Source organism: Sorex araneus, chromosome 3, assembly GCF_027595985.1.
Source record: "Sorex araneus isolate mSorAra2 chromosome 3, mSorAra2.pri, whole genome shotgun sequence".
In the NCBI taxonomy this organism is placed as follows: domain Eukaryota; kingdom Metazoa; phylum Chordata; class Mammalia; order Eulipotyphla; family Soricidae; genus Sorex; species Sorex araneus.
This window is the reverse complement of record NC_073304.1, coordinates 175293903-175308582: the sequence shown is the minus strand read 5'-3', so window position 1 is coordinate 175308582 and position 14680 is coordinate 175293903. Positions and strand designations below refer to the sequence as shown.

Here is a 14680-nt window from a genome sequence, read left to right as displayed (position 1 = left end):
TTGAGTGCTAGAACGGATACTTACTATGAATCTTGGCACATAAATTGTTCTCTTTCCAATTCTCAGTAATGACCAGAGATGCAACCCCAGGCCTGAGCTTTACCCACTGCACTGTCTCTATTACTTCTTTTAGGTGTGTGTGTGTGTGTGTGTGTGTGTGTGTGTGTGTCTGTGTGTGTCTGTGTCTGTGTCTGTCTGTCTGTCTGACAGAGAATTTTTGATTGACAGTCAGTGAGCCATCACAAGTCCTCCCAGGAAAGGGTAAGGACAATTGCCATTGCCTCAGCCCAGCCTCCCCAAGCATCAAGGGAAGGCTGGTCTCAGTGTTCCCTTGCATCCCCCGGCTAATCATCACTGTGATTAGGTATTCCACAGGAGAACCGTCTGCAAGGGGCTTTTGTTCATTCTGGCACCTACCAGCCAGCATCCTACTTATTCTAAGACTGTCCTCCTATTGGTTATTTTCTCTCTCCACACCTCTCCTGTGACCACACAGACAGGATGGCTATTGGCCATCTTCAGGTGCCAGCTTGTTGCCAGTACAGCGCTTCCCTCATGTGACTTCCCCCTTTTTAAAAAAAAATTCTTTTTGGGTCAACCTGGTGATGCTCAGGGGTTACACTTGTCTCTGCACTCAGAAATTACTCCTGGTGGATCAAACCCTGGTTGGTCGAGTGCAAGGCAAATACCCTCCCTACTGTACTGACTCTCCTTTGAGACCACCTGCATCTATGTCTCTGGTGTATTCCAAGCACCTTCTCCCTTGGCCACTGTGTCTCTCTGCTGATTGGTCCTCCATGCAGTGGAAAAACCACCTAAGAGCTCTGAAAAGTCAGCGACGGCAGCTCTGGAGACCGAAATCGGAGGGTCGCTATACATAGTCAGAAGTATAAATAAGACTCGGGATCGCAGAGAAATCTTCAGGAAGCATGTGTTCAATGGCATGTTTATTAAACAAATGCTCACGACAGATTTTCACAACAGCAACAAATGTTATTTCACTACATCAAATCTCCTTTAGTAAGGGAAAAATGACAATCATAAGATTGATGGATCTGGATTACTTTTCCATGTGCTCTGGGGTGGGCCGGTCTGCTCAGTTCTCTTCCTGTGTCTCAGCCATATTGGATTTCATTTTCTTTACCTCCTCCCTGGCTCTGTACCCCCGGTAGGCTGCTTGGATTTTGATAGCGGCCTCCTCTTGTTCCTGTTCAGCAGATTTCTTCATGGAAAGGAGAGACACACTTCTAAAACATCCTACATTTCGATCCATAAAAATAAGTACAGAGGGGCTGGAGACATAGGACAGGTAAGGTGCTGGCCTAGTGTGCGACTGACTTGGATTTGATCCACGATACCCCAGATGGTTCCCCGTCAGGAGTGATCCCTGAGTGCAGAGCCAGGAGTAGCCCTGAGTGCCACTGGTTGTCCCTCCCTGCCCTCCGTCACTTTAGGGGCAGGGCTGTGCTGAGCTGTTGTTTCCTGAGGAACTGTATATGTTGTCAGCTGTATACCAAATGGTGAATGCCAAAATAGTAGGCATTTTGTTTTGTCATTCTTTAATATGTTTCTGCAATAAAAGATCATTGCCAACTCTCCCCCTTCCAAAATAGCTCCTATACAACAGTTTCCTGAGAAATAACATTTTTTTTTTGTGGGGGGGAATAAGAAGCATTGTAAGATGTCAGGAAGAGTAAAAGTGCTGTTTCAAAATATCATGATTACACAGAATGAATGAAAATGTTAACTTCTGAATTTCTCAACGATTAGCTAACCAAAACATCTCTCTCTCTCTCTCTCTCTCTCCCTCCCTCCCTCCCTCCCTCTCTGTCTCTCTGTCTCTGTCTCTGTTTCTCTGTCTCTCTCTATCTCTTTCATGTGGGTCTTTAAGCAATCCTGAGCAGGCCCAGGGGTCCCTCCTGGTGATTGTTAGTCAGCCAGGCTGGCAGTTCAATGAGGGTGCCTGATTTCTTTTCTCAGCCTCTTATTGGTTGTCCCAGCTCCACTCTGCCCATAAAACCACCTGAGTGACATCCCCAGTCCTATAAAAGTAAAGTTAGAGGATGCAACATGACTCCCCACAGGGTAGGAAGGGAGGCACTTTGGGCATTAATTATTGGGCAGTTAACTTGTACATTAAGACATAAGAAGGAACTTCAGAGTTTGGCCTTCAACATTGCAGAGAATGATTTGTTCTCACGCGGCTTGTGCACTTGAGTCTTATGAAGACTGTAAACTATGATAGGTGAATGAATGTCTCACAATGTTTTTCCTGTCATGGTCTTAGCATTCCCACTGGCTTGCTCCAGGCTACCTAAGTGGCACGAACGGGAATGGTGTTGTGTGGAGAAGCACACAGTTGACTTGAGAAGGGCCCACGCATCTTTGAAGGAGGACCCATCCCTGGGTCATTCCTGCTAGGGTGGAGATGCCAGGCAGAAGTTACTACAGAGGATGGACAGGAGCACAACTGACTTTTGCACTGGAAAGGGTGACAGATCTATCAGAGAAAACCCCCAAATGGTAGGTGGATCTGAAGGATCAGATATGGGGCTGTCTATTCTGTCTGTTTTCCTTGGGAGATATTTCAATCTGTTGACATTATTTTTGTTTGTTTGGGGGCTCTATCTGGCTGTGCTCAGGAATTACTCCTGGTAGTGCTCAGGGAAGCATATATGGGTCTGGGGATAGACTCTGGGTCATGTCTGAAGTGGCCACAAGCAAGACCAGCAATTCACCTCCTGCCCTACCTGTTCTCCCCTTCGCTGTTATTCTTAGGGGAACAAACATGTTTTACTTCTAAGGCAAAGAGGGACTTTTCCTTTATAAAAGGTGTGGTTAGAAAACCATTTACCAGTTAGGTTATCATTGATATTAGTTATCTGGAAAGCAAAATCATGGTCTTAGCACTATGGATAATACATCAGATCCGTCTTTGGGGCACCATATCATTCTCTGTTGGAGTCCAACTGTGAGTAGATCGGAAACAGGACTTACACTGCCCTGGGCGGGCATGTCCTCCTCAGCTGTTTGAGACTTTGTTTCAGGCTCACCATCCTCAGGTGCTTCTTGGCCCTGCAGAGAGGGGTGAGGATGAAATAGGCAGTGTTTACAGAACAGTAGTCTGCTCAAGCTGAGCTGATTGTAATTCATGTTGCCTTAAGCTACTGAGAAGCACTGTAGCACTGTCTTCCCGGTATTCATCAGTTTGCTCAAGTGGACACCAGTAACGTCTCCAATGTGAGACTTGTTACTGTTTTTGGCATAATGAATATGCCACAGGGAGCTTGCCAGGCTCTGCCATGCGGCTGGGATACTCTCGGTAGCTTGCCAAGCTCTCCTAGAGGGACATATTTTTATATTTATATGTACATGTATGTAAATATAAAAACCTAGAGGATATTCCAGCCCTAAGAATGGAGGCTAATGGGCAGCAAACCATACTGGTCCCCTTGTAGCCTTTTTGGGCCTTTAAACAGATGTGAATCTTTTTTATCATTCTGGTGAGAAGCATGGGAATAAAATGCATAGACCCTTCTTTGGGGAAGGGAAGTAGGTTGCAAAAATAACTCAGTGAAAACGCTCAAGGACTTAGGAGTTCATATGCATAAACAATAAGACAGATCAAGGAATTGGTAAAGATGCTCTTTTGCTTTTGAAAAGTACATGGACTGTTTTATAGCAACCCCCATGATGTTGAAAGTGAAGTATTATAATTAATAATCATAAATGAAGAGTAAAAATGAGGTGCTAGCTGAAATAGCGACTATTAATTTCCAGTGTTCAAAAGTGTAAGGTAGACTTTTAATGAAATTTATAATAAAACTAAGATAAAGTCATAATAATTTAATTAGAAAAAAGAAACAGCACAGCTTTCTCTTTTGGCTTGTTTTTGGGCCACCCCCAGCAGTGCTCAGGGCTGCCTCCTGCCTCTGCGCTCAAGGATTACTCATGGTGGGGCTTGGGGGACCATATGGGGTGCCGGGGGTAGAATTCCTGTAGGCAGCATGCAAGGCAAGGGCCTTCCCGCTGTACTTTCTCCGGTCCCATCTCTGCCTAATTTGACATGGCCACTGAAATCTTCCTCCAAATAGAGGTTCTGTGAAGTAAAAAACTATGGAAAGAGCTTCCTTAACCTATAAAATAAATTTAAGGACATAGAGTTCTAAATTTAAGTAGATCCAATGAGACCTTCAAAATTCAAAAGGGAGGATAAAAATCACCCAGAAATTGGGTAAATAGGGACCAGGAGGACTGGTCCATGGCTGGAAGCTTGCCACAAGAGTGTGTGTGGGTGAAGGGCAGCTAGGATAGAGAAGGGATGGACATGACAATAATGGTTGGAAATAATTATGTAATCATTTTGGACAGGAACTGAGTGTTGAAAATAGGTAAAGGTATATACCTGATAACCTTTTAGTATGTATTGCAAACTATAAGGCCCAGAAGGGGGAAGGGAGGGAGAGAGGTAGAGGGTGGGGGAGAGAGAGAGACAGAGAGAGAGAGAGAGAGAGAGAGAGAGAGAGAGAGAGAGAGAGAGAGAGAGAGAGAGAGAGAGAGAGAGAGAGAGATGCCTGCCACTATGGTGGTAGTGTGGGAAGGAAACTGGGATCATTGGTGGTGGGAAAAGTACACTGGTGAAGGGATGGGTGTTGAAACATTATATGACTGAAATCCAATCATAAACAACTTTATAACTGTGTATATCATTGCGAGTCAAGAAAAAAATTTTAGAAATCACCCTGAAATTACTATGTGACACAAAGATTTACATTTTCAACATTATTCCTTCGATTCCAATAAAGCATGAATAGAAATAAAACATGAGTAAGAGAATCTAGTTAAATGGAAATAAACAGAACACCCCCATATCTGGCAGGCACAAATGGATGGAACTTTACTTTTGAACTCATGGAATAAGTGACAGTCATTTCCCCAGGAAATTCCCAAATCCATGGCAGAACATATCAAAATGGGAACTATGTTAATACCTTTTAATTCTAATGTCTGCTGGCACTTCGTGGCTAATGTCTTATTTCACTTGTCTCTAGAAGTGCTCTTCAGACTTTAATGGGCCAACAATTTATTTAGGGGATCTTGTTAAAATTCTACAGTGCTTCTGATTTGCAACCCTGAAAGAAGAAACTGAATTTCTACCAAGCTCCTGTGCCTGACCCGACAGAGCCTTTGAAACCCCATAGTCTTCATCCGGCCCCCAGCCACAGTGCTTTTTTATTTTTATTTTTTTGCGTTTTGGGTCACACCTGGCGATGCACAGGGATTACTCCTGGCAGTGCTTGGGGGACCATATGGGATGCCTGGGATCGAACCTGGGTCAGCTCCATGCAAGACAAACACTGTACCTGCTGTACTATAGCTCCGGCTCCCAGAACGCAATGTTTTAAGTGACTGTTTTCCCAATTCCCACATGGGTGGCCCGGAAGTAAATTGATTGCACATATAAGAGAGGGAGATTGGTTCCTCACAGGGAGCAGCTGCCTTCATTCTTGGGCTCTTTGACGGAGCAAGGCTAGGCTTGAGAATGTGGCTCAAGAGTGGGTCGGTTCATGGGCTTTGAAGAGAAAACTCTACCATCTTTGAATTCTCATCAGTCTCTTTTGTATGATGTCAATGGTAATGAAATAATTGGATGAACCATGTTTTATTTTAAGAAATATCATTCATTACTGCAAAAAATATTGAGTATCTGCTATTCCTAAAGCTCTGTGATGCTCAATAAGTCTTAAGACTAAATGACAGAGTAATTATTCTATAACTTTCAAGTACATTCTTCCTTCAGCTCATCTTTAAAATGAAGCTAAGGATCTGTAAGCGATTCAGTTATCTTAGAAAAAAATTACTTGTCAGATTGGAAAGGGTAAGTTGGGGCCAGAGAGGTGGTACAGCAGGGAGGGCCGCTCATATCATCCCCCCAGGACCACCAGCAGTAATCCCTGGGCATCTCCAGGTGTGTTCCCCTCCAAATAAACACATGAAAAACCAGAAAAGCCCAAGTAGGAAGGTTCCATAAGATAGGCATGATGCTGATTAGAGTTCTCATGATTCCGGGGAGCCTCCAGAGTCCCTCTGGGAGACAAGGAGAAGAGACAGTCAGATCCAGTAGTTTTTTAGGAGCCTACCTTGAATGCATGGTTGTTATAGAAGCGGTCGTCTACCTTAGCCCCCCATTCTGCAGGGTCACAGTTGGTTTCTAATAATAAAAATACAATAATTTTCGACTTATTAAGTAAATTAAGTAAATCTAGTAACACAAAATAAGTTTTCTTTTTCAAATAATAAGTTTTTACTGACAGTTAAATATTGATGTATGTAACCTAGCACTGTAAACATAACCAATTATTATTAAATAAATGAAGAATCAAATGTTAGATGAGCCCTTGGGGATATTTAGAGCAGCAGTAAGACAGCATAATTTATGTCTTCAGAGAATATATAATAAAATAGCAGGAGACAACAAATACCATTGTGGAGATAGAAGCTAATGAACATATATTAATATATATTAGTATATTAGTAAAAATATATTAGTAAAAATCAAACTGCATACAACTAAATGCTAACTAGTAAGAAGGTTTGGGAATGTGAAGAAGAATGAAGACCTGGAGAAGTTTTTAGAATTCTTTTATTATTTTGTTGTTTTTTGAGATTTATCTTTTAGTACTCAGGACTTACTCCTGCTCTGTACTCAGAGATCACTCCTGTTGGGGTTCGGTAACCATATGAGGTGCTGGGGAGCCAACCTGGATTAGCCATGTCTAGAAAGCATCCTACTTGCTGTATGGTCTCCCCAGCCCCTGGAGGCATATCTGAGCACTGCTAACCAAACCCCACAGAGTGAGCCTCCAAAATCTAAAACATTCGGGGCTATAGAAATAGCTCAGAGGTTGGGAGCATTTGCTTTGCATTCAGGAGGCCTGGCTTCACTCTCTGGCACCATCTAGTTCTTTTTTTTTTTCTTTTTGGGCCACACCTGGCGATGCACAGGGGTTAACTCCTAGCTCTGCACTCAGGAATAATTCCTGGCGGTGCTCGGGGGACCATGTGGGATGCTGGGAATCAAACCCAGGTCAGCCGTGTGCAAGGCAAACGCCCTACCTGCTGTGCTATGTCTCCAGCCCCACCATCTAATTCTTGAGAACTGCCTGAGCACAGAGCTGGGAGTAGGTCCCAGGCATTGCCATGAATGGCCCCCAACTTCTGCCAAAACCCCAATGAAGTAAACAGAATAGGAGACATACCCTGGGTTCAATCCCAGCACCTCAAAAAACCCACCCAAGTTAAAAATAATGAGGCAGGCATATAGTCAGTTTATAGATAGGAAGAATATGTCCATATGTGTAAATATATGTATTATATATATATATATATATATATACATACACATATTTGTTTTGTTTTCGACTCATACTTGGTGTTCAGGGACTACTCCTAGTTCTGTGTTCAAGGGTCACTCCTGATGGTGCTTTTGGGGAACTGCATGTAGTGCCAGGAATCTAACCAAGGTTGGTCACATGCAGTACTCATCACTAATGTATGATTTTTTCTTTTCTTTCTTTTTTTTTTTTGGGTCACACTTGGCAATGCACAGGGGTTACTCCTGGCTTTGCACTCAGAAATTACTCCTAGCGGTGCTCAGGGTACCATATAGGATGCTGGGAATAGAACCTGGGTCAGCCGCATGCAAGGCTAACGCCCTACCCACTTTGCTATTGCTCCAGCCCTGAGTATGATTTTCTTTTGCTTTTGGGTTACTCCCAGCAGTGCTCAGAGATCACTCCCAGAGGTGCTTGGGAAGTCGTGCAGTGGCAGGGATCTGTGTTCAGCCCCTTGCAAGGCAAATAAATACCTTATCCCCATTACTATCTCTCTGCCCCAGATCAGGTAATTTCACTAGGAGTTACAAGATGGCAATGCTGTGATTTGAGCATTTTTTAAAAATTAAGGTATCATCATTTATTATTTCTGTTTCTCTGGACTACTCAACAGAAAAGTCATTCCCTCATCAATTATTTGGTTACTCTGAGATATAGTTATTATAGAAGAGACAGGCTAAAGTTTTGATTCTTTCCCATGGTTTACAGAATAATCAGTTTCCTATCTTTTCAAGATTTTAATCTTTTAATCATTATAAAGTCATGAATACTTAACACTGGGTGAATTTCAAACCATTTATTATTCTTACTGATGCTTATTGCATTCGTTTTTTTCCTTATTGATGTTCTGTCAAAAACTGGCCATTAAGAACTTGGGTGCTCAGATGTACCTGGAACAGCTCAGGAATATTCTGAGATAACTTACTTATTTTCTGATTACTACAAGATATTCAGTTTAGTTTCCTATTCTGTGTCTTACCCAGTTCATGGAATCAGTTGGTTCCCAAGAAACTCCAGTGTAAGGAACGTGACAGAGAGGCCAGATCTAGGGGTAAGTGTTCACTGGTGCTGGTTTTGAGGCATTTTGAAAAATGTAAGCTAAGGTGCCAGGAAGAGAAGCGCAAGGGCTGGAGCACACAGACGGCACGCAGAGGTCCGACTATGCCCTCACACCCCATAGCTGGACTGGCACCTTTGACTTTACAGCCCCCCCCAGAGGGTAGAGTCTTGCTGACAGGGACCCTTGCATAGCCTGAACACTGCTTAGAGGCCTCCCTGAAAAAGGGAAAATGTGGATGCCCTTTTTTCTTTTACCATACCATGGATGGAGACCAGAGCCTCCCCACGTGACTGAGGTGTGCTTGCAATGGACACCGAGTCACATGTCGGGGGGGGGGGCTCTGAAGAGAATGGGGAAGGACGTCAGGGCCTCATGCATGCGTAGTAGGCCTATTTTTCTAAGAGAAACCGTCTCACGAAGTTTCATTGATATTCTTGCATTCAAACTTAGAGTCATAGAATTTTATTAACTTCATTTTTAGTTTTATTTTCCTTACAGTAAAAGTCATTTTTTGGGTGGAGGGGCTCCCAAGCAATGCCCAGGTGAGACACAGTGGGCCAGAGTTTGGTGCTCAGGCCTCGGGATGCAATACTGTGGGGGACTTGGCACTAAAATTCTTTTTTTTTTTTTTTTTTAAATTTATTTATTTTTAATTAGAGAATCACCGTGAGGGTACAGTTACAGATTTATACACTTTTGTGCTTATACTTCCCTCATACAAAGTTTGGGAACCCATCCCTTCACCAGTGCCCATTCTCCACCACCCGTAAACCCAGTGTCCCTCCCACCCTCCCCAATCCCATCTCCCCCCACCCCACCCTGCCACTGTGGCAAGGCATTCCCTTCTGTTTTCTCTCTCTAATTAGCTGTTGTGGTTTGCAATAAAGGTGTTGAGTGGCCGCTGTGCTCAGTCTCTAGCCCTCATTCAGCCCGCAACTCCCTTCCCCCACATGGCCTTCGACTACAATGTAGTTGGTGATCGCTTCTCTGAGTTGACCTTTCCCCGGAACGTGAGGCCAGCCTCGAAGCCATGGAGTCAACCTCCTGGTACTTATTTCTACAGTTCTTGGGTGTTAGTCTCCCACTCTGTTATTCTATATACCATAGATGAGTGCAATCTTTCTATGTCTGTCTCTCTCTTTCTGACTCATTTCACTCAGCATGAAACTTTTCATGCCCATCCACTTGACTACAAAATTCTTGACCTCCTTTTTTCTAACAGCTGCATAGTATTCCATTGTATAGATGTACCAAAGTTTCCTCAACCAGTCATCCGTTCTGGGGCATTCGGGTTTTTTCCAGATTCTGGCTATTGTAAACAGTTGGCACTAAAATTCTTAATTCGGCTGATAGGATACTTATTTTTTTTGTAAAATCCCATGGTATATAAAAATTATTTTTTGGGGGGTTCAGGAGTTATAGAATTGCCTTGCATGTGATCAACCTGGGTTCAATCCCCGGCACCCCACATGGCCTCCCACGACTGCCAGGACTGATCTCTCAGCACAGAACAAGCCCTGGGCACCACTGGATGTGACCCACAAAAGCAGAAACATTTAGGGTGCCAGAGAGCTATTGCAGAAGTTGCTTGCCTTGTATGCAGCTGACCCCATTTCACTCCCCAGGAACACAGAGGGTCACCTGAACACCTGCGGGAAGGGCTTTGAACACAGAGCTCCGAGTTGGCCGCACTGGGGATTGTCTGTTCCCAATATTTGCTTGGAATAATCATAATCACAATGTTATTAGGGTGGGGGACATGCAGCAGTACCCAGGGCTCTGCCGTGTTCGGTGCTCAGTTGTTGCTCCTAACTGTGGTTGGGAGACCCTGTGGAGGTGGGGGTTGAATTGGGCTTCCTGCAGGCAAACCCAGGCCTCCTGAATGCAGAGCACATGCTCCAGCCTGCTGAAATATCTCCCCAGCCCCTCATTTATTTGTTTTTTTTTCCCACAGTTTTTCCTTTTGTCATTTGCAGTTTTATTTTCCTCATGTTGACTTTGTCCATTAAAAATTTACTTAGGATTTTTTGGTTTGGGGGTTACAACCGGTGGTGCTCAGGGTGTACTCATGTCTCTGTGCTTAGAAATCTCTCCTGGTTGAGAGCAAAAGGAAATGCCTTGCCACAGAGGTGAGATGGGGTTGAGTGGATGGGGTGGGGGTGATGGGAGGGATGCTGGGACCATTGGTGGTGGAAAATGGAAACTGATGGAGGGATGGGTACTTGATCATTGTATGACTGAAATACAAGCATGGAAGTTTGTACTACCCCATGGTGATTCACTTAAAAAAAATCTCTCCTGGCAGTGCGTGGGGGACCATATGGGGTGCTGGGGAATGAACCGGAGTCGGCCTCATGCAAGGTGAGCATCTTATCTCCTGTTCTATCTCCGACCCGGAAAATTTCCTTACTATGTTGACCATGTTATCATTATTTTCCCTAATCGACTAGCACTTTCTTCCTCTTTTATATGATAAATTTGTGCATGTTTTCTTCCAGTATTTGTGGCATTTCATTTAAAAACACACACTCGAATTTGAAATTTAGCTTGCTGTCTGATATAAAGAATTGATCCAGTTTTAACAGGGACCTGGTGGAGCCCCAGAGTTGCTCCTGCTGCTGGGTCAGAAACATGCAAAGCAAATGCCTTAACCCCAGTGCCGACTTCCTGGCCCTAGTTTTATCTTTTTCCAGCTTGACCTCAACATTATTTAAAAGTCTACTTTAGAAAGTCCGAGCGATAGTACAGTGGGTAGGGCAGAGCCAGGAGTCACTACTGAGCATCACCCACTGGGTCCCCAAACCAAGCAAATAAAAGTCCACTTTAGGTTCAAGGGGCTCAAGTGGGCAGGTGGCCAGGTTTAATCTCCAGCATGCTTGGAGTAACCTCCCCAAGCCTGAGCACTGTTGAATGTGGCCCCCAAACCCGGAGTACACTTTCTTTTTTCTTTTTTTTTTTTTTTTTTGCTTTTTGGGTCACACCCGGCGATGCACAGGGGTTGCTCCTGGCTCTGCACTCAGGAATTACCCCTGGCGGTGCTCAGGGGACCATATGGGATGCTGGGAATTGAACCCGGGTTGGCCGCGTGCAAGGCAAACGCCCTACCCGCTGTGCTATTGCTCCAGCCTCCGGAGTACACTTTCTAGCTCCTGAAGATTTTAGATGCCTTTTGTGTCATATGCTAACATGTTTCTTGTCTGAATATCAAAATTAAGACTTGCAGTTCCTGGTGAACTCTGCTGGTAAGGGGATTCTTACCTTGCAGGGCACTCTTGGCTAGCGGGCTTTTTTCTTCCCTTCTGGAGAGATTGAGTATTTGTCCTCATTAGGAAATTCACATTTGATTTTTATGTGAGTGGAAATGGGTGTGATACTTAAACATTCTTCAAGTAGGTTTACCATTACTTTGGTTACAGATTATTCCTGAGTCCATTAATTTGAATTACCATTTGCTTAAATGATCTGCTATCATAGTGTGGTAAGAAGGAATAGAAGGCTTTTGTAATGTGATACTTCTGAGCTCTAAGGACATAACTAAATACTTTTCTGCTTGAGTTGTAAAAATTACTGTTACAACAGAAATTAATGTTCATCATAATTCACCTCCTCTTCACCTATAAGATTTCTCTTAAGAGCTTTTATTTTTGGTGGCAGTTAAGTTTCAATTTTGCAACAAATACTCACGCCCAGTGGAAATGGAAAAGGCCAGCAGTGGGAAAATTGGCAGAGATTCAGGCTCTGGTAGGGTTGGGCAAAGGCGGCAAGGGAGGGAGCGGTGCTGTATTTATGACGGTAGGCTTCCCTCCCTGGGAAATCATCTCATATGGAATATTTAGTGGCTCGTGGTCATTTTTAGTGGCAATCTGCATTCTGGGGGCATACTGTAATCCAAAGTAATGATGATGACAGCTTATACAAAATGGTTGTTCTAATCAGGAATAGTAAGTTTTTAGTAGAAACTTACATGTTGAGTTCATGCCCAGTTCAATCAGCTTAATCAAAGGCAGTACTTCTACATTAAAATAAAAAAGAAACTTATAGCTGCAATGATTCTCATTTTTACTATTGGGTCAGGTCTCAATAGCCGTGAATCTTCAAGCTGGGGATCTGGAAATTTTGTACATAGAAGTGGAGAAACTGCTTTTTTGATTCACACCAATGTTTGTGTGAGCCAAAAAAAAAAAATCAATGTTTGCATCAATCCTAGATCTCTGGGCAGGATGGATCCTTGCATGTAGAAAAGACATCAGTATTTCCCTAAGCCAAGGGTTTACCTTCCCAAGTACTTTTCCTCTGTGCCTTTTAGGTGAGCCATTTCATATATCCTACAAATACCAATTTATTCAACCTATGTAGTATAGAATGATTTTTTCCCTAACATTTATACTACTTTCTTTTCTTTTTCTCTTTGGTTCACACCCGGCAATGCACAGGGGCTACTCCTGGCTCATGCACCCAGGAATTACTCCTGGCGGTGCTCGGGGGACCATATGGGATGCTGGGAATTGAACCCGGGTTGGCCGCGTGCAAGGTAAATTCCCTAACCGCTGTGCTATTGCTCCAGTTCCTACTTTCAAGTAAGAAGAAGGAGAATGTAAGGGAAGTCACAGTTTCCTTGCAGGAAGAACATTGTCCGCTGCTTCGGCTCTACTGAACAGGCTGCTGGAGACAGAGAGGGAGGAAATGATCTCTGGAGGCCCTTTCCCTGCATGTCATGGGAAAGAAGGAAGAAAGTCTGCGTGAGAGTCTGGGAATCTTCCATAATGTGAAACAGTGGGAGTTAAGAGACCCGGTCACAAAGGCATGCTACTGTCAATAGCTAGAACTGTTATTTGAAGCAACCTGCCTTTGTAGGAAAGCTTTCTGTGGACTTCAGATGACCTTAAGCAAGTTTTACTGACAACCAAATACTCAGGCTTTTTTTTTTTCTTTTATATAAGAGACTATTTTAGAAAAGCTTACTCTCTCTTTTCTCTAGAAGATTCTCAAAATATGCTGCGGCAAAAGCTGGTATATTGGCCGGTTGCTCCCTCAGAATTTCACGTGTCAGCCCTTCTAGAAGATTCCCAAATCCTTGTGGAATTCGATAGTGGGTGTTGGAGAATGGAATCGACATCTCCTTGGAAGGAACTGCCTGTCGTACCTAGAGATTCAGTAAAGGGCACGCTCTTAAAATAGCTCTGATTCTACCCATGGTTGTTACAGCTATGATGACATTATATCTGAAACCCAACTTTTCGTCAGTTATTTACCCCCTAGCACAGTTCAAGTTCATCCATTTCTTCCAAAGAATTTTAAATTCATGATTCACTCGCATGTTAAATACTGACCGACTTAACCAGTCAAATCATTTTTTAAAATGATGTATCAAAACAGTTCTCCACGAAGTGCTTTCTTTCTGTCCCTTTTTGTTTTTCTTAAAAGGTAAATTTTGCTATCTCACAGGAATTGAGAGAGAATGATTATTAAAAAATTCACAATAATTTGTTAAGACTCTTTTAGGTCAGGTCTAAATTTAAAAAGGAAAAGGAAACGTGACGCAAGTTCTTGTAGAAATGAATGAGTGGTTGAATGAGAAGTTTCCCACTTTGTATTTCTATTAGTTTCCACTTGCGCAGTGCGACCAATAGGGACTGGGAGAAGTTAATTATGGGAAAGGGGGTGCAGGGGGGAGGTCTTACTGTTGCAACTCCAGCCTCTCAAAACTTTGCGCTTCTCGTATTTTCTGGTTTTGTCTTCATCAACCCTTCCCTTCCCTTCTCGGTATATACCAGGGCACCGTTCAGACTGGCCGCGGGGACTGGCCTGCATCTGCCAGGGGCTGGCGCCAGCGAAGGCGACGCCGGGAGAGTCGAGTCGGGGGGTTTAACCGAGTATTTTTCCCTTTTCTGATCGGAACTGGCGAGGTAGGGACCCGTCGCGGGCTTGGGAGAGCTGGTGAGACCCTGCACCAGTGTGGGGGCTGGGACGTCGAGGACGGAGACCCTGGAGCCCAAGTCTGCCTTGGGGAATCCCGGGGAGGAGTGTCGCGGAATCTGACAGCAAAAGGCGGGGTGCCGGTTTTCGGAGAGAAAGTGGGGGAAACCGCCTCACCTCTTCGATCTCGCAGAGCTGGCACCGAGGGTTCCGGTAGCTTTTTCTCGTTGCTGGGTAACCGTTTTTTATTTTGAGAATTGAACTACGGTGGCCGAGAAGGGACGTGTGGGGCGGAGTCAAGGAGACCCGG

At 43.9% G+C, this 14680-nt stretch overlaps 1 protein-coding gene across 1 annotated transcript; it reads right to left on the bottom strand.

Annotated features, from left to right (window-relative positions):
• Window positions 1-940: 940 nt before the first annotated feature.
• Window positions 941-14588, bottom strand: SPA17 (sperm autoantigenic protein 17). Its single transcript, XM_055130357.1, has 5 exons — window positions 14548-14588; window positions 13417-13597; window positions 6141-6211; window positions 2998-3075; window positions 941-1222 (listed from the first exon to the last, which is right to left on the bottom strand). The coding sequence occupies exons 2-5, from the start codon at window positions 13568-13570 to the stop codon at window positions 1097-1099; spliced, it is 429 nt and encodes a 142-aa protein (XP_054986332.1). The 5' UTR covers window positions 13571-13597; window positions 14548-14588; the 3' UTR covers window positions 941-1096.
• Between the last annotated feature and the right edge of the window lie 92 nt (window positions 14589-14680).